This window comes from Olea europaea, unplaced genomic scaffold (genome assembly GCF_002742605.1).
Source record: "Olea europaea var. sylvestris unplaced genomic scaffold, O_europaea_v1 scaffold101, whole genome shotgun sequence".
Taxonomy (NCBI): Eukaryota; Viridiplantae; Streptophyta; class Magnoliopsida; order Lamiales; family Oleaceae; genus Olea; species Olea europaea.
The window spans coordinates 684,705-705,530 of record NW_019227420.1 but is presented as its reverse complement, the minus strand read 5'-3'; the positions used below and the strand labels follow the sequence as shown (position 1 = coordinate 705,530).

The window sequence follows — 20,826 nt, the reverse complement described above, 5'->3', positions numbered from 1 at the left end:
TTATTGTTTTTTTTTTCTATTGATTATATTTGTTCTCTTTTCCTTTTTTTTATTCTCTATTTTTATAATCTCTCCATTTTCTTAAAAAAAATCTAATAACAAATTTTCCCCTTTTTTTTATCTATCCTCTCTTATCAAAATTTATTTAAAATTTAATGTTTAACTACATCAAAGGAGGCTAAAATATCTTTTCCTTTTTTTTATTCTCTATTTTTATAATCTCTCCATTTTCTTAAAAAAAATCTAATAACAAATTTTCCCCTTTTTTTTATCTATCCTCTCTTATCAAAATTTATTTAAAATTTAATGTTTAACTACATCAAAGGAGGCTAAAATATGCTTAAATTTTTTAAATTTTCGAAAGTTTTAAAAGCCGCGATTGGAAACTGAAGACTTAAGGCCTGTCTGATTCCCATTTTTATTAAAATATGTTTATTTTCTTTTCATTTTAACTACACATTCTTCATTAAAATAATATTACACGTAAATAAAAAAAATTCCTTATTCTTCATTCACACATTCTCCATCAATTTGCTATTCTAAAATTCATTTTTTCATAAAAATGGGTATAAAACACGGGAGATTCACTTAAGAAGCCCAGTCAAACAAAAGTTTTATTTAAAAAGACTATGAACTATCTTTTTTATTTAGATAGTATTAGGATACAAAGAAAAGGAAAATACAATTTTTAAATTACTAAAATATCCTTGTATGTAAAAGACATAATGCCCCAATTCCCCTTTCAATTTTCATTTAGCCCTATGTCAATTTTGGCTTCCTTTCTTCCACAGTTTGATCAGTCATTCTCTGTTATTCTTCTTCTTTTTTGTCATCTTCTTCTTTATGAAACCCCAAAATACACTATTGTCATTCTCTTAAACACTCACTTGGTTGAAGTAAGTAATCAAAGCTTATAATATTCTTGAGGGGTATTTGAAGAAGAAGAGAATGTAATGTTAAATTTCAATACTTTGACTACTTTCTACTTCAATATTTCTAAATCACATATTGTGATTCGTGTTTATGGTGTTCGTTTGTTAATAATGGCTTTGATTTTATTTTTTTTTATCATCGAATTATAACTTTAATATGGGTTGCTTTCCCACTTTCTCATTAGCTCTTATTTTTTAAGTGAATATGTTGGTAAAGCTATTCTATTTGTTGTTCTACTATGAAATATATATTTCATTTTTTCCTTCCAGATCGACTTACATACCGTTTTCTACAAACCATAACGACATATATCTCTTTATCAATAATGTACGAAGTTTGATATTTGATAAAAAAAAATTTACAAATTTTACGTTAATTGCAGTTATGGTCATCGTGGATATGTTATGGATTCAATTTGTTATCTAACTGAATATGAGCAGTCAGTTGAAAACGCTTGAAAATGAAAAATACAATGAATGGCAGAGGGAAAATATCGATCATTCTTGTTTGAAAAACGATTTCTTGTGTAAGCCTGTATAAAGTTAGAGAGATGTTGAAGGTCAATACAATGTTATATCAAATGGAGATGTCAACTTTTGTCTCTATAATGTCCAAGGCTCCAACTGTAAAAAAACTAGTCATGTTCGCTCCACTTGTAAATGTCAAATAGCTAGTAGTGAAACTTAAAGTTATGCTATTGTCGTGATTTGTAATTTTATTATTTTGTACTTATTGGAAGCACAAAATGATTTATTAGATTTTGTAGTCATTATGCTATTCTCGCTTTTATGATATTAAAACGAAGTTAAAGTCTTTGTACGTTGTTGTATTTTTTTTCACATTATTGACAAACGACTTTTATATCGTTATAGTGAACGCATGTGTCGTTCCAATATGAAAAATACATAGATTCATATAACGATGTTGAAATTGTTTCTAAAACATAAAAAGATATTGATGTCGTTTCAATACGAAAATTGTACTAATTACATAAAAGTATTGAAATCTTTCCTAAGACACAAAATGAAATTGATGTTGTTCCAGTATATAAATATACCACTTTATTGATTTTCATAATGACATTGAAGTTATTATGGACCAATAATATAACATGAATGTCGTTATATAAAATACTTACACAACGCACCCGACATAAGTAGCCGTTGCGCTCGCTTCCAATGGACCATTTGCTCTCGAGTGGTAATGATATTGATATCATTATATATCTATGTTGTTGTAGTTATTATTCGAATTTAAACGATTTCAAAAATATCAAATTTGTACTAAAACAATATGGACATCGTTATGTTATTTCGTTGTTTGCTACATAACGATATAATTATTATTTCAACACAATTTTAACAACATTGATATCGTTTCATTTTAAATCATAAATAAAACAACATATATATCATTTAAGTTTATATAAAAAGATATGTATATCGTTTCTGCTAAAAACAATGATTCGACGGTCCACGACCACCCGACATGTATTCGAAATATATGGGACGATTGAAATAGGTCATCAAGTAATGAATGGCATCAAGTATTCCTACAGAAACAAGTATCTTCGTTCGTTATTTCTAAATCATTTGAATGGAATCAACCCACTTGATGACATCTTTCGATCATCCTAAATTTGTTAAAGATGTGTTGAGTGGTTGTGAACGATCGAATCATTATTTTTAGTCAAAAACGATATAATTAACGTTTTATATGAAAATAAACGATATATGTCGTTATAGTTATTATTTGAATTGGAACGATTTTAAACTCGTCAAATTTGTACTAAAATGATATGAATGTTGTTACTTTATTTTTGAGTTTGATATATAACGACGTCATTATCGTTTCAATACAAGTTTGACGACGTTGATATGTTTTTAGCTTAAATCATAACTGAAACTACAAACATATTGTTGCAGTTAAAATAAAATGAAAATTATATCATTTTTGCTAAATACAATGATTCGATCGTCTACAACCCCAGGCATACATTTGACATATAAAGGATGCTCAAAATAGGTAATCAAGTTGGTTCGATCTCACTTAAAAGAAATTATGTGAATATTTCTGTTCCCATGATCGTATACAACATTCGAACTATTCCGATAAAAAGAAATATCTTCATTCGTTCTTTCTAAACCATTTGAATGGTATCAACCTACTTGATGACCTCTTTCGATCGTCCTAGGTATGTTAAAGACGTGTCAAGTGGTTGCGGACGATCGAATCGTTATTTTTAGACAAAGTGATATAATTAACATTTAATATGAAAAGAAACGATATCTATGTCGTTATAGTCATTATTTGACCAGAACGATTTCAAACTCGTCGAATTTGTACTAAAACAATATGAATGTCATTACTTTATTTGTGATTTTAATACATAACGATATCATTATCGTTTCAATACAAGTTTGACGATGTTGATATCGTTTTAACTTAAATCATACCTAAAACTACATATATATCGTTTCAGTTAAAATAAAATGACAATTATAACGTTTCTGTTAAATATAACGATTTGACCATCCATGACCACAAACTTGCATCTGACATATGAAGGATAATCAAAATAGGTAATCAAGTGGGTTCGATCTTTTCAAAAGAAACTATGAGAATATTTTTATTCTAATGATTGTATACTACCTTCGAACTATTTCGACAGAAATATCTTTATTCGCTATTTTTAAGTCATTCGAGTGGTATCAACCCACTTGATGGCCTCTTTCGATCGTTCTACGTATGTTGAAGGCATGATGAGTAGATGATCAAATCGTTATTTTTAGTCAGATCGATATAATTATCGTTTTATACGAAAAGAAATGATATTTATGTCGTTATACATGTGATTTGAATTAGAACGATTTCAAACTTGTCAAATTTGTATTAAAATGGTATGAATGTCGTTACTTTATTTGGGATTTTGATACATAACAACATCAATATCCTTTAAATACAAGTTTGACGATAATTATAAAAACGATGATTCGATCATCTACGGTCACCTGACATATATTTATCGTATGTAGGATGATAAAATAAGTCATTAAGTGAGTTCGATCTTATTCAATAGAAAGAAACATAGTATCTTCATTCGCTTTTTTTAGTCATTCGAGTGCTATCAATTCATTTGATGCCTTCTTTTGGTCATCATATGTCGTTCTAATTCTTATAAATTTTTGAAATGTAATATATATATTTTGCTCACAAAAAACAAAGGATCATGATTTGAAATAATGGTTTTAGAGTTAAAATATTTTCTTGCCATCCAAGGTTTACAAGTTCAGGGTAAATAAGTTTTTGACACTTTAAAATAATTAAAACTCCTTTTATTTTTATAAGTTCGGTGAAAGACCAATTGAACAAAGCTCCTGTTTGTCATTCATTCTCTCTCATTCTTTTTTCTATAGTACTCATTTTTAATCACATTCTTCATTAAATTAATATTATACGTAAATGAATAAATTTCCTTCTTTTTTAACCACACATTTCAATATCAATCACCAATTCCATAATACATTTTTTCAAATAACAATAAAACTATTTGTACATCTCGAATGACACTCCCCTCACAAGCGAAGAGGTCCACACGTAATAAAATAACTGTAAACCCTTTTTTGTGAGAAGAGCGTTATCCGAATTGTCCACTCCAAATGTACAAATAACAAAGTCACCCAAATAATGGGTGACAAACGAGTAAATTTAACCAATAATCACTGAACTTTACACTTGATTACTACTTGCTCACTCATCTTTCACATATTACTGAATGCTCACTCATCTTTTCATATAATTACTCATTCATCACTCGTCTCTTCAAATAATTGGGCGACTTTTACGGTAAATTTTCGACAACTTCCGACCACAAAAAATGTCGAATTTTGATACCGTTGGAAAGCCCACGATGTCCTCTTCAATTACCACCCAAAATCTCATTATAATTCCAAGGGATTCGATCGAAAAATTGCCTTAAAAGTTGCCCAAAATTTTTGAAAATCTGCCCAGATTTTCAAATTTTTTGACGACTTTTAAGGCAATTTTTCGGCAACTTTCGACCATCAACACTATCGAATTTTGATACCATTGGAAAGCCCATAATGTCCTCTTCAATTACCATCCAAAATTTCCCTGAAAATGTTGTGTGTGTTAGAATATGAATGTATAGTTATTAAAACCAACCCGATGATTGACTAAAAAAAATCACTGGGTCAATGCTTCAACCGGTGGGTTATTGTTAAATTTTATTTATGAAGTGAAAGGGACATAATTTTTTGAAGGCGAAAATCTGGACAAAGTTCGGGATGCTGACTTTGTGAGTTTATTCCGATCGAATCCTTTGGAGTTATCGGGAAATTTTGGGTGGTAATTGAAGAGGACATTTTATCTCAGGGTAAATAAGTTTTTGACACTTTAAAATAATTAAAACTCCTTTTATTTTTATAAGTTCGGTGAAAGACCAATTGAACAAAGCTCCTGTTTGTCATTCATTCTCTCTCATTCTTTTTTCTACAGTACTCATTTTTAATCACATTCTTCATTAAATTAATATTATACGTAAATAAATAAATTTCCTTCTTTTTTAACCACACATTTCAATATCAATCACCAATTCCATAATACATTTTTTCAAATAACAATAAAACTATTTGTACATCTCGAATGACACTCCCCTCACAAGCGAAGAGGTCCACACGTAATAAAATAACTGTAAACCCTTTTTTGTGAGAAGAGTGTTATCCGAATTGTCCACTCCAAATGTACAAATAACAAAGTCACCCAAATAATGGGTGACAAACACACCCAAAATGTGTTTTAGCGCTCGCTTGCCAACTCATTTCCCCATAAAACACCAAGGGTAAGAAAAAGAAATTATTTCTATTTTGTACAGCAGTATATACGTCTTTCTCCTTTTGAGAGGCTGTACCGTAAACAGCCTGGTATAAAGAGAACAAGCACAAGAACAGGACTTTTTTGTGTCAATTGTTAAAGCACACCGGTGTATTCGGATCAGTTGAGGACATGGTAACTTTGTTTTTATAATTTTTCTTTTCCAATTTATTTCATTTTCTGACTGATTTCTGTTTAAATTTCTGCACGAAAACTTTGTTATCGATTTGGGATTTCTAGTGAAGATTTCATAATTTTGTTTAATCTATTCGTTCAACACTTTGGATATACAAGTTTGTGAATCTGACGGATTAGCGTCCTTGAGATCGTTCTGGATCTACATATTCTTTAGTCATGTAACTCATGTTTGAGATTGGACCTTAAAGGAAATTTGTATGACCTAGAAAACACATTTGTACGTTGAACTTTCTCTAGGTAGTTCACACAGAATTTCAAAATTTACTTTAAAATAAGCAACTTTTCTCTAAATTAAATATTTTACCTTAAAGGATTAGAATTTACAAATAAAAATATACTTAAAAATTAACTTTCTAATTACATCTCTTCTTAATTAAACTGAAACATACCCCAAATCCTTTTATTTTGCAAAAATTAACTTTCTAATTACATCTCTTCTTAATCAAGCTGAAACACACTCCAAATCCTTTTATTTTCCCCCCCCAAAAAAAAAAAAAAAAAAAAAAAAATAGAGTGAGAGAGAACCATGGGAAAGTCAGGATGCTTTCAATAATCGGTTGAGTTAGTGAGCAGTTTCAACCAGGTTCATTCATGTCTAAACTAATGAAAGCATCTAAAGTATTTACATGATGATTTTACTTATTATGTTGCTTTTGTTTAGCACATCATTTCCACTTCATAACAAATACTGATACCATAGCTATTCTACTAGATAATACCTGGTAGATAAAATCTAGATTAACATTACTAGAAGTACTCAAAATAAATTGTCCTTGATAAGATAATTTAGTGTCTCTTTTGTAAAAGTTAATTCCGAAGCAAAATCTTCAGTTTTTCATTCCTTCGTTTATTACAGTTGAAGAGTGACTAAAGCTTCTAGTTTTATTTCAGATTCACTTTGTTCTTCTTATTAGCCGGCAGGGGAAAGTGAGGTTAACAAAATGGTATTCACCTTATTCTCAAAAGGAAAGAACCAAGGTATTAACCTTTTTCTTGTGAAATTTGAAAATGATACTTCTATTGTAGTAAGATATTCTTTCAAACTAGATCTAAACTGATGCAAGGTTCTGCACTTCTTGCTATACTTACTTTTATTAGAAAATAAATTTTCTGTGTTAATTTGCATTTCTCAATGATTGACAATATTGCATATTATCTTTTATTTACTAAAGGTTATTCGGGAGCTTAGTGGCACAATTCTCTCTCGAGGTCCTAAACTCTGTAATTTTGTGGAGTGGAGGGGGTATAAAGTTGTCTATAAAAGGTGTTGTGTCATCTACATTTAGTTTAGAGTTTGTTTCTGCTATTATAATTTTTCAACAACTTGTATTTTCTTTTCCTGCTTTCCTCTTATTATTGGCATAATCGAATAATCATTCTTTTCCTTTCCTGTACTTGTACAGATATGCCAGCCTTTATTTCTGCATGTGTATTGACCAGGATGATAATGAGTTGGAGGTCCTTGAAATTATCCACCATTTTGTTGAGATACTTGACCGATATTTTGGGAGTGTGAGTCCTGAGATACTTTGAAGCATTACAAGAGTAGGAATTGGTTTAAATCGTGTTTGTATACTAAATACTTCTTCTTCTTCTTCTTTGTTCCATTAGGTGTGTGAGCTGGACTTGATCTTTAATTTCCATAAGGTACAATTCTTTGTTCTGAGTTGAACTTTATACAATGAGGAATCTCAATAGTCTGTCACTGGATTAAAAAAAAAAATCTTGAGTCCATGTATTCGAGGAGTAGAATTGGACTGACATTGCATAGAAAGGAAAGATGATGGAATTATTTGGGCCTGTTTCTTTCTAAGTGTTATGGAATTGAACAGTGTGTTTCCATACTTGCTCTGGGTAATGGAATGGCAATAGTGTGTCACTGGTGACTTCCATAATCCTTTTTTGGGCCGTAGATTACAGTAGCTAGATTTCTTTGTTTGATGAATATGAACTGGCAGCTGGCTTGGTCAGAGTCTCAGGGTAATGCATCACCTAGCCAGCGTTACCTATCTTATTCTAACAAAGGTTTTAGTGCCATGTATAAAATGGCTCAGCTTGATTGAGTGTCAATGCTGTTTACCTTCATGAGGCTAGGTGTTTTGCCAATTAATAAAATTATTCAAAAGAATATAAAAATACAAGATTATGCTCATAAGAAACCATAAACCATCTTGAAAGTCTATAATTAAACAAATTAACAAAATAAAATATAACTTCCAAACGAACATAAAATAAATCAATAACTTAGCAAATAATAAGTTCTCAAATTGGTAATCACATAACAAAACTGTAATCTACTGCTAGATATAAAAATGACCTAGATGTGTCCCATATCATTTCTTAATTGGATGCTTAAAAGAAATGTCAAACATATTTGATTTTCCTATCATTCTTCTCATTACCATCATTGTCTTTCCATTCCTTGTCATCTGCCTTCACTTGCAATGGTGTTTTCTCTTCCCTTTACCTTTCCACATAGAGGCACAAAAAAAGGGTAGAACATTCTATTTTATAAGAAAATAGTCCCAATAATTGAATCTAGTAATAAAAAGTCTAGGAAAAGCAAGACAAATAAGTGTACACCTTTTTTTTTTTTTTTTTTGATAGGTACAAATAAGTGTACACCTTGGCACCCCTAAGGCTAAACTTTGAGGCAGATGCACTCAAGGTATAAGCTTCGAGGCATATAATGCTAGCCTCACTTGCAGCACACCTTAAGGTTTAAGCCTTAGACAACTTTTTTCTTAACAATGATTTAGTGTTATTTTCAGGCTAAGATAGTGGTGGGATCTCTAATAAGACATGTGCAACATCTACGTCATAGTACAAATCTCATAAATTTTCTTGCCATATCTATGTACTAAGTTGTGTGCCTGTGCGTCTCCTTTAAAATATCCTTATGTTTTTTTGCTTATAATTAGATAATGAACATCATTTTTGTCTTTATCATTTGATAATGCTTAACGTAATGTTAAATGTTTTAATTTATCATACGCTTCCATTCTGTTAACCAATTATGATATGTTCATTAGGTTTTGAGATTTAATTGGAATATGATTTGTCGGTTCAAACTCTCTTTAAAATTAACTAACATTCTCATAATTTTTTAATTGAAAATTTGTAGGAATGTCACTCAGTTCATTCTTACATTAATTATATAGTTGGCCTTAATAAAGATTGAAAACATGAACTGATGAGCAATAACTGAAACGTCTTATGAAATGCAGTGACAATCACTTTACTATAATTAGGAGAATAATTATTGATTAGTTATATATTTTGCGGATGTACTTGTGCAGTTGTATAACGTGTTACAATATCTGCTAGTTGTACAATGACTAGTTGTTACGTTTTCTTGACATCTTTAGCCGTGGTTGAGATTACAAGCATATGGTAGAAGAGTAAACATGATCTTATTCATTTATCCGCACTTAAAATCTCCTATGTCGAAATCTTATTCATTTATCTGTGCTTAAAATCTCCTATGTCGAAAGTTATGCCTTAAAATATGGTATAAAGCTGCTGGGGAAACACTAAACCCTTTCCCACAATCATTGTTTTGGAAGCAATGGGATAAGGCAAAGCAATTTTACCTCCTCTGGGTGGAGAGTATGGTTTCACGAGCTCTCAATTTAAATGTTATACAGAATTCAAATAAAAAATATACAATAATACAAATGAAGTGAAGGAAAGATTGTGGAAATTCCTAGTCAGAAAATATCTTAGTGAGGATATGCAATGCTTACCTATAAAAACAGTTCTAACTTCTAACTAGACATTAGAGATAAAATCAATTCCTAACTGCAAGCATGTTACACCAAAGTTGATAACAGGCTAGTTTAACTTGGTTGCTATATAAAAACAGAATGGTCTGAACTCTGAAATACTTCATCATCAAATTCTTACTCCAAATTCTCTTTTTCCTTGAAGTATCTAAAACCGGTATTTTATATTCATAGACAACCTCAAAGTCCACTTCATATAATTCCTCTTGTTTGCAACATTAGGTTAGAGTTTGGAATTGTGAACATAAGCTAATGTTATTAACCGTTTGATAAGATTATTTTCATTTAGCTGGAAATTAGTGGACTCACATCTTAATCATAAATAATCTGACAGAGTAACAGTGAAGGTACCGATACTGTCATACTCTTTTGCGTTTGATAGGAAATTGGAGTGCGCTTATTTTACTTTAATTTAATACTACCTTAAGAGATGAAACACTAGTTTTATTATCCCTAATAACCCAAAACCCCCTTAAAGAAGTAAATCCTGTTGGGCCTTTTGTCTCAATATTGTGGCATAGAAGGCGTGTCTCAACATTTTGTGATGCTACAAAGCAAAAACTTAAGAGATGAAACACTAGTTTTATTATCCCTAATAACCCAAAACCCCCTTAAAGAAGTAAATCCTGTTGGGCCTTTTGTCTCAATATTGTGGCATAGAAGGCGTGTCTCAACATTTTGTGATGCTACAAAGCAAAAACTGTGCACCTCATAGGAAATATTTCGTCCTCAAATGTCCCGAGGCAATCTTATGTGACTCAGCCAAGGTGTGCCTCATAAATGCCTTTGGAACCCTTCTCACAAGGGATTAATGTGTTCTTTCATAAAAGTGCTGCAGTGTTTTGCCTGGGTTAGGTTATATAGCTGCTCACGGAATATTTACATGTAGCTCGCCCTTATAGCTTATGGGGCACTTCACTGGCTAGGGAAAGAAGAAGGATAGAGAAATAGGAAAGGAGTGGACCATCGTTGGAAAAATATGGGAAAGATGAGGATATAATGGTCGAAGGATATTCAACGGACCTCTTCATAGTCCATTCATTAGGGTTGGGGATGAATGAAACCAATCATAAGTGCAAATCACGACAGCGAAGCTGGGAACCTAGCAATAGTAACTTTGTTGGAGTAAGATTTTTTTCTTTGAGATGGAGAATGCCAAGATGAGTATGATGCGTCAAGTAGTGTTAATATTTGACCCTACATATCTATTCTGAGGATTAAATATTGCAGAAATTTTGTTTTTCTTTGTTAGGCTTTAGGTTTAGGAGTTTCAAAATTACCACTCGTTTGTAGCCAGATTAAAATCATTTTTTATTTTCTTTCCTTTGACACCTCATTTCCATGCGTGCTAAACTGTGATTAAGTCACTTGGGAAAGAAACATAATCACTATTATTTTTATTTGAGTATGTCTAGTAATCAAATGAAACCCTGCAATTTCTTCTTGATAATGAAATTTGATAAGATATTATTTTGTTCGCCACTTGTTTTTCTTTCTATGAAGCAATTCTATCATTGTTTCAGTTTTGTAATTCAATTACTTGCAAGTAGCTCTGAAATTCTTGGGTCGCTAGTGATCTGAGAACAAAGTTTTGTACATGCTGTAGCCCATATTAGTTGTTTACCCACTTGTTGCTCTTTGTTTTGCCATTTGTGTTATTTCTGACAAGTGGAGTCACAGGCTTATTACATACTGGATGAAATTCTAATAGCTGGTGAACTTCAAGAATCAAGCAAGAAAACAGTTGCACGTTTAATAGCTGCTCAGGTATGGCTGTTTTACAGTTTTATAATGCAATACAGCTTCATAGGAATTTATAGCTGAATTTCTATACTATTTGTTTGTAGGATTCTTTGGTGGAGCAGGCCAAGGAACAAGCTGGTACTATAAGTAATATGATTGCTCAGGCAACAAAGTGAGATGTTTCATGGATTTGGTTCAATTTAATCACTCTTGTACTAATTATAGCTCAAAGGTTGATATTTACCTTTATTAAACCTTCGTACAAGTGAAATTTTATGTTTCATACCTGTGTTTTTTCTTCTGTTAAACACTTTTAAGGAAAGTTTTTGACTCCATATAAATGGCTCCTGGATGGGACTATTTAAGTGTCTTTTTCGTATTTGTGCCTTCTACTATAGGGCTCACATAGATCTATGGTAATAACTGGAAAAGCATATTGTACATATTTGGAATTGAGAAAGTTTTGACTGTTTTGGACTCCCTATAAATGGCTCCTGGATGGGACTATTTAAGGGACTGTGTTATTTTCATATCTGTGACTGCTGCCATGGTGCTCGCATAGTTCTAGTAAGAAAAATGAAACACATAAGTTACTTATTTGGGATTGAGAAAGTTTAGACTGTTTTGGAGTCCTTATAAATGGCTCCTGGATGGGACTAGTGATATCTTCATATTTGTGCCTGCTGCTATAGTGCTCATTTAGTTCTATGGTAAGAACTCAAAATGCATACTTCTCTTATTCGGGGTTGAGAAAGTTGACTGTTTTGGACTCCCTATAAATGGCTCCTGGATGGGACTATTTAAGGGACTTTATTTTCATATTTGTGCTGCTGTAGTGCTCGCATAGTTCCATGGTAAGAACTTAAAATACACATGTTTTTTATTTGGGGTTGAAGAAATTTGACTGTTTTGGACTCCCTATAAATGGCTCCTGGATGGGACTATTTAAGGGACTTTATTTTCATATTTGTGCTGCTGTAGTGCTCGCATAGTTCCATGGTAAGAACTTAAAATACACATGTTTTTTATTTGGGGTTGAGAAAGTTTTGACTGTTTTCGATTTCTATAAATGGCTCCTGGATTGAATTTTAAGGGAAAGTGTCATTTTCATATTTGTGTCTGCTGTCGTAATTCTCTTGGATGGGACTATATGGTTACATCATTTACATGTGGAACCTCTGCTTCAGCAACTTGAATTCATTAGTGGTTAACCAGATTTTACATTGGATTTTGGTATGATGCTTCTAATATTGATTTATAAGTTGATAAGAATTATGGACTGTAGAAAGAATTTTCAGTGACTGACCAAGAAGAATTTCAAGCAGATTAAGAATATCAAGTTGAAGTGTGTAGTCTATATACAGGGTCTGAGAAAGATTGATGATGCAAAATTGCCTGTAATATCGAATATGAATTTCAGCTGGCATTTTTGTATATGAATCTCTCAATTGGATAGCAGGTCATTCTCTTGGAAGTGGATCTTAGACTGACTTCGTTTAAGTATTTCGAAAGTTGGAATTGCCATACTATGAGTGCCATGAATGTGAACAGGTTCCTTTGTCTCGTGGTCTAGAAGGGTTGTCTTGCACCCTTTGATCTTCACGATTGCGATGAGGGGATGACCATTTGGGTTGTGTGGGTAATGAAAGAGTTTGGAGTTGCGGAAACATGGCCAAAGGAGTATAAAATGTGTAAACTAATGATAAAGAAATCTGGTCGATAGGCTTTACCAAGAACAATGAGATTATGATTATAGAGTGAGGACCAAAAATTGTATATAACTTTGAGAAAAAGTGAAGTAGATATCTAGAATTTGATATTGAAGCTGACGTGAATTCTTTAGTTAGTTATGTTGAAAGTTTGGTGTTGCTTGTCGGAAAAAAATGAATTATAGGAAAAATGAAGATCATTGGAATGACATCTTCACGAAATTCTTTGTGCATGGACTAAGGAGAAAACAAGTGGCTAATCTTCTTATTTTTTACATTTTCTAGTTGATAATCTTCTACTCTGTACATAATTTTGATGAATCTTTGGCTTCTGTCTTCTTATCGTTTAACGACTTGAGAAAACTAATCATCAATCTAAGCCCTTGTTTGAGCCCCATTTTAGGGGAGGAATGAATTTTTGAATAGTGTATTGATGGGAAATGTGTGGTTATAAAATATGGAAAAGTTTTGAATTTGCGTGTAATATTATTTTATTGAAAAATGTGTGGTAGAAATGATGTTAAAATACTGTTAAATAATGCATTTTTTTCAAAAGAATGGGGCTCAAATGAACTATTTGTACCAGTGGATTGATATAGCAGATTACAGTTATATTATCTTAGTATACTAATTGCATTTTTCACGAGCCTCAACAGTTATATACTATTTACAAGCCTTTACAGAGATTTCAACAAGTTTACTATTTGAGAGAGATGTTTTTGTTTATCTAACTTTAATCTTCAACGCCCTCTCACTGCAGCGAGATTCATTTTTCATCATAATTCTTACATGAAAACTATCTTCATAGATGACCTGTGATTTTTACTTGCGTGATATCATGTCCATTTTTGTCTTCCCAACTGTGTTTCAAGTTCAACTGTCTTTGAGTTTCTAGGGGTGCTGGGCGAGGGTGATTAGTACTGAAAATTTTGTAAAATAAATGAGTGGAGCCTCAAATGCTACAAATATTGCAATTTGGTGATCCAATTACAAGAAAATAAATCTCTCTCCCCAATGCACTTGTAGAAAAAGTTATCAACAACGCTTTTGATGTTCAACACATTTTTGTCCTCGATCAAACAACTGATGCTAGCCCTTATTGTGTCAATAATTTACTTTATTCAACTCAATGCCAAGCCTGGAGTCGTTCCTCCATCTCCTTCACTTGCGAGGACATGTTAGGTGTGTTAATACAAATTCCCTATTGGAGAAATGCTATTTGGCCAGGGTTTGTGCAAATGACCTTGGCCAAATAGCATTTCTCTTCCTATTGAGATTAGGAAAGTGTTGGTTTTTCAGGTAGAGAGGTGTTGAGAATTGTTACACGGACAGATTATTCCCAGTCAATAATGATGGAAATTTTGTAAACAATTTGATGGAGACATTCATTGAAGAATCAGAAGATTTTACTCTCGTGTATTAATACCCATTCTCATGGAAAATTGATCATTAAACTATTACTAGTTAAAGTTGAGGCTAGATTACCAACAATTCCTTGAACGAAATCAGTGAACTTTGTGGGTCCACTCATTCTCCATGTAGACCATCATGGAAAATGCATGCCCTTTACATAAAGGACGGGCTGTTCACTTTTGAATATTTAGCTACTTAAGTACTACTCATAACGTAAAGGCTCCAAGCCGGGATGTCTAGCGGAATGCTTGGCCTCTTGTGCTGGAAGCAACACCCGAAGGGTGAGCTTACTGTTATACTGATTGAGAGTAGAATCATACATAGATGACTATTGACTCATCTGTTGTGCATTCATTCTTACAAGAGCAAAACTAGGTTTTTAAAGCGTGCATTTTGCTTCCCCTCGCTGGTGCTAGGTTCTTTAATTTTTTGTTATTTTACGAACAAGAATACCTACTGGTTGAATATGCTCTTAAGAAGTTGAAACCTAGAAAAAATAAAAAATAAAATTGGGCTTGTCATATAAATCGGGTTGTATCACTGCGTCCTGTTCATTGCTTTATCAACACAGAATGATGGGAAGTAACTCTGTTTGTGTAAGGAAAAATCAAGAATTTAAATATTTTTACCAAATCATTGGTGCATAGTACAAAATTTACTGACTATATTTTACTATTTACTTCTATGGATAACACAAATTTATTGATCAGACAAAAGAATTTGGGACAATGCTTGTAGGCATGATGAGCTGGTGAATCTTATCATCTGCCATCCCCGAATGATATGGAGTTTTGAAGATCATCTGAAGGAACCCAATCCAAGGAGGATGAAAGAATCTTTGAAAGAACCATGAAAACATCAGCTACCGTGAGACGTGAATTGAGATCATGAGCTACGCAATTCTTAGCAAGTTCGGCCATGGAGTATGCCAGCTCTGTTGGATACCCTTTCCCGAGTCGAGGATCCATGAACTGTCGTAGTTTCCCTGCAACATTCTCCCCTTCGAGTACCTCATTTATGTATGCAGACAATAATTCTCCTTCTTTGTTGCTGTCTTTAGCAGCAATGGCTTCCTTTCCAGACATGAGCTCCAAAAGCACCACCCCAAATGAAAAGACGTCGAGTTTTGGAGTGATCAATCCATTCTCAATGTATTCGGGAGCCATATACCCGTAAGTGCCCACGACATGCCGGGTCATTACAGGTACGCTATGATCATGGTCCGAACTCCTGGCCAAACCGAAATTGGCAACTTTCACCCTCATGTTACTGTCCAAAAGGACGTTGCTGCTCTTCAAGTTCTTGTGGATATACGGTGGATTGGTGAAGTTGTGCAGGTAATTCAAGGCATTAACAATGTCGTATGCAATTTGAACTCTGTGTTTCCAATCAAGAATCCCAGTTGAATTATTGGAATCTTCGTGCTGCATCTTATTGTTTTGTAGCCAATCACTGAGGGAACCATTCTCGGCGTACTCATACACAAGGTAGGTAATTCCTTGGTGCAAGCAGAAACCAGAAAGCCTAATGATGTGGGAATGATTAATTTGCCGGAGCACGTCTATTTCGTGCGATACATCTCCCTTCATTACCTTAACTGCAGCGTCGTCGCCCTTGAATGAACCCCGGTACACCGATCCATTGATTCTGTTGGCTTCTGCGAATGATCCGGTGGCCGTTTGCAGGTCCCCGAATTTGTACACTGTTAGAGTTTCGATTGCATTTCGTATCCCTTCAGATGAGACCGACCAGGAAGCAGGTTGCGCCTCTACAGATTCATTGTTAAGTTTCTTAATCATGGATGGTGGCGTTGAGGAAGATTGGTGCCTACGGGCACGGCGGTGGCGGAAGAACAAAGCCACGGAGATTAAGACTAGGAGTAAAACAGCAGCACCAATTCCAACGCCGATGAAAACCCACTTGCGGGAAGAGCCACCACTTTGGTCAGAGGGGGTGGTGGGTGGCGGCGGTGGAGGCGGCGGCGGTGGAGGCAGGATATTGATATTTTCCTTGGTGGGTTCTTCTGTAAGCGGTACTAAAATCGGTGTAAAGAAAAAGATACGGTCGTTTTCTGATAGGTTATTGGCATTGAGGATCCCCGGGACATCAGCACCGGCGCCGGAAAATGCATCGGCTATATAACGGTATGAATCCCCCAGCCGAATTAGGTAAGTGAGCAGATAATTGAAGCCGGCGGCCGTCTGGTTCGCAGTGGGACAAGCGCACCAAAGCGGAACATTGAGTCTCATATTCACCACCAAATCACGAAAACCGTCAGGATTATTAGCTTCCATGGCCTGGCAGCTGGTTAAAGCCTGGTAAGTATCATTCGCAATAATGAAATACGTCTCGCCCTGGATCTGGATAGTGTACGACGTGTTGTGCTGGTACCTCGAATCGGAGCCGGAGCAGGAACAATTGACGGGAACGACAACGAGTGTGTCAACAGGGAGCACACCAACATCGGTAATATTATTGATTTGCGCAATTTCAGATGCGTCGGCGGCGAGGAGGTTGGCGATGGTGATGGCGCTGTTGTAGGTAAGAGTAGATCGGAAAGTGAGGTAAGAGCGGCAGGAAGTGGCGACGCCATTGCAAACATAACCAAGAGTTGTGGTGTCGTTCTGCTGGCAGTTAAGCTGTCTGTTGTTGACATAGCTCTGTTGGCCCTGCAATTCAGGGAACTGAACAAGAAGAAGAAGCAACAAGAGTACAAATGACCACCAATAATCCGCCATTTTTTGCTACGCAATTCTTAGCAAGTTCGGCCATGGAGTATGCCAGCTCTGTTGGATACCCTTTCCCGAGTCGAGGATCCATGAACTGTCGTAGTTTCCCTGCAACATTCTCCCCTTCGAGTACCTCATTTATGTATGCAGACAATAATTCTCCTTCTTTGTTGCTGTCTTTAGCAGCAATGGCTTCCTTTCCAGACATGAGCTCCAAAAGCACCACCCCAAATGAAAAGACGTCGAGTTTTGGAGTGATCAATCCATTCTCAATGTATTCGGGAGCCATATACCCGTAAGTGCCCACGACATGCCGGGTCATTACAGGTACGCTATGATCATGGTCCGAACTCCTGGCCAAACCGAAATTGGCAACTTTCACCCTCATGTTACTGTCCAAAAGGACGTTGCTGCTCTTCAAGTTCTTGTGGATATACGGTGGATTGGTGAAGTTGTGCAGGTAATTCAAGGCATTAACAATGTCGTATGCAATTTGAACTCTGTGTTTCCAATCAAGAATCCCAGTTGAATTATTGGAATCTTCGTGCTGCATCTTATTGTTTTGTAGCCAATCACTGAGGGAACCATTCTCGGCGTACTCATACACAAGGTAGGTAATTCCTTGGTGCAAGCAGAAACCAGAAAGCCTAATGATGTGGGAATGATTAATTTGCCGGAGCACGTCTATTTCGTGCGATACATCTCCCTTCATTACCTTAACTGCAGCGTCGTCGCCCTTGAATGAACCCCGGTACACCGATCCATTGATTCTGTTCGCTTCTGCGAATGATCCGGTGGCCGTTTGCAGGTCCCCGAATTTGTACACTGTTAGAGTTTCGATTGCATTTCGTATCCCTTCAGATGAGACCGACCAGGAAGCAGGTTGCGCCTCTACAGATTCATTGTTAAGTTTCTTAATCATGGATGGTGGCGTTGAGGAAGATTGGTGCCTACGGGCACGGCGGTGGCGGAAGAACAAAGCCACGGAGATTAAGACTAGGAGTAAAACAGCAGCACCAATTCCAACGCCGATGAAAACCCACTTGCGGGAAGAGCCACCACTTTGGTCAGAGGGGGTGGTGGGCGGCGGCGGTGGAGGCGGCGGCGGTGGAGGCAGGATATTGATATTTTCCTTGGTGGGTTCTTCTGTAAGCGGTACTAAAATCGGTGTAAAGAAAAAGATACGGTCGTTTTCTGATAGGTTATTGGCATTGAGGATCCCCGGGACATCAGCACCGGCGCCGGAAAATGCATCGGCTATATAACGGTATGAATCCCCCAGCCGAATTAGGTAAGTGAGCAGATAATTGAAGCCGGCGGCCGTCTGGTTCGCAGTGGGACAAGCGCACCAAAGCGGAACATTGAGTCTCATATTCACCACCAAATCACGAAAACCGTCAGGATTATTAGCTTCCATGGCCTGGCAGCTGGTTAAAGCCTGGTAAGTATCATTCGCAATAATGAAATACGTCTCGCCCTGGATCTGGATAGTGTACGACGTGTTGTGCTGGTACCTCGAATCGGAGCCGGAGCAGGAACAATTGACGGGAACGACAACGAGTGTGTCAACAGGGAGCACACCAACATCGGTAATATTATTGATTTGCGCAATTTCAGATGCGTCGGCGGCGAGGAGGTTGGCGATGGTGATGGCGCTGTTGTAGGTAAGAGTAGATCGGAAAGTGAGGTAAGAGCGGCAGGAAGTGGCGACGCCATTGCAAACATAACCAAGAGTTGTGGTGTCGTTCTGCTGGCAGTTAAGCTGTCTGTTGTTGACATAGCTCTGTTGGCCCTGCAATTCAGGGAACTGAACAAGAAGAAGAAGCAACAAGAGTACAAATGACCACCAATAATCCGCCATTTTTTAAGAATAAGCACTGCAATTTTTCAAACTTATATAAACACACAATCAGACAGAAAAGATTGGGTTTTGATGTGATGGGGCTAAGAATTATTCAAATTTATAACAAAATCAAATGTAAACTACGTAGAAACCCATGAAATTTGAATGTGATTGGTCAAGAAATTCTGTTAGGAAGGTAACGACATTGTCAAGATTAGTTGCGGTCGAATTTTCAAACAGGTTGTCTTCGTTGACTCGTATCTTTAATTATCTGATTTATATATTTTCCCATCGAAACTCCAATTTAAAAATTATAATTGTTTTGTAATGGTTGAGGAGTCTTTGTTTTATATTGTTCAGCTTATGTTTTTCGGGTTTTTAACGTTAATTATTGGTTATATACTCTAATATTTTTGAGTAAGAGTAAGTTTACATTTTAAGGATTGAAGCTCGTTTTGTGGACATTTTGTCTAAAATTTAAAATTTTGAAGTTCTTGTATGTTAATACGAGTTCCTATGTACATGATTTGTAAGTTCACATTTGATGATCGAATGTGCTAGCAACGTTGGAATTCAAGCTCGAGACTTTATATGATTAATTGCACGAATGGCTATTGAAGTTAGCACTTAATGTTACTTTAGTCATTGAACTAAAATTTATTTCAAAAAGGTCTAAATTTATTTTTAAAATGTCACTATAGATGATCGCTGATGTATCGTTGTTACATTGTTCAATAAACAAAATTTGCATTTCAATTTTATAATATTGTGCCTGCTACAATATAAATTAGACGAATATTATTACTATTATGAAATGTTTCATTAGACCACTGATTGAGTTTGACATTCGTATTTTAACTGATTATTTTTTACATTTGTGCTTCAAGTCAATAAAATTGTTAATATTTTCAATTAAATCTTTTGACTTGGCATATAGGATATTAAAATGTTGAGTTATAAAATAAACGTCAAACTAAATCAGTGTTTATAAATTAAAGTTTAATGACCAATTTAACATGAAGTTCAAAGTTCGATGACTGTTACTGAAGTTAGCCCAACATCATACAGTCCCATGCCCCCATTATCATGTGTATGTTTTGTTGAGAAAAAAAATTAATAAAATAATCAGCAACAAGAATCTACTAAAATGGAAGGCTTGAATAAGATTATAAATCACTGTCCTCAAACGATATTTGTTGCCACAGAGCTAAATGGTTGAAGGTTTTAAAAGGCAAATAGTTTGTAGGAATAATCAAACATTAATCCAAAGTTTGAATAAAGCAAAACAAACTTGAAAAGGGAACTTTAAAAAACAATATATAAAACTTGGTTTAATCTTTGATTTTGGATATAAGCGGATCAATTTGATATTTAATGATATGTTTTCCAACATGAAAACTATCCTATTTATAAATCATCAATCATCATGTATGAAAAGGTGTCAAAATCAAGCCAAAAATGTGTAAAGATCGATGAAAAAACACCAGAATTCAAAATCCCAATGGAAATATTTTTGTCCTAGCGGCTGCCCAGTCGAAAACCAAGCGCCCGCCTAGTTTATTAAATTTGCATCTTTAATT

At 34.8% G+C, this 20,826-nt stretch overlaps 2 protein-coding genes across 2 annotated transcripts; one reads left to right on the top strand and one right to left on the bottom strand.

The window, feature by feature from the left end:
• Nucleotides 1–5,726: 5,726 nt before the first annotated feature.
• Nucleotides 5,727–11,931, top strand: LOC111372559 (AP-1 complex subunit sigma-1-like). Its single transcript, XM_022994920.1, has 7 exons — nucleotides 5,727–5,961; nucleotides 6,916–7,002; nucleotides 7,197–7,288; nucleotides 7,428–7,536; nucleotides 7,636–7,671; nucleotides 11,490–11,576; nucleotides 11,657–11,931. The coding sequence occupies exons 1-7, from the start codon at nucleotides 5,959–5,961 to the stop codon at nucleotides 11,726–11,728; spliced, it is 486 nt and encodes a 161-aa protein (XP_022850688.1). The 5' UTR covers nucleotides 5,727–5,958; the 3' UTR covers nucleotides 11,729–11,931.
• Nucleotides 11,932–15,247: 3,316 nt separating this feature from the next.
• On the bottom strand, nucleotides 15,248–19,436 carry LOC111372558 (protein LYK5-like). Its single transcript, XM_022994919.1, has 2 exons — nucleotides 17,438–19,436; nucleotides 15,248–15,585 (listed from the first exon to the last, which is right to left on the bottom strand). The coding sequence occupies exons 1-2, from the start codon at nucleotides 19,262–19,264 to the stop codon at nucleotides 15,436–15,438; spliced, it is 1,977 nt and encodes a 658-aa protein (XP_022850687.1). The 5' UTR covers nucleotides 19,265–19,436; the 3' UTR covers nucleotides 15,248–15,435.
• Nucleotides 19,437–20,826: the final 1,390 nt, after the last annotated feature.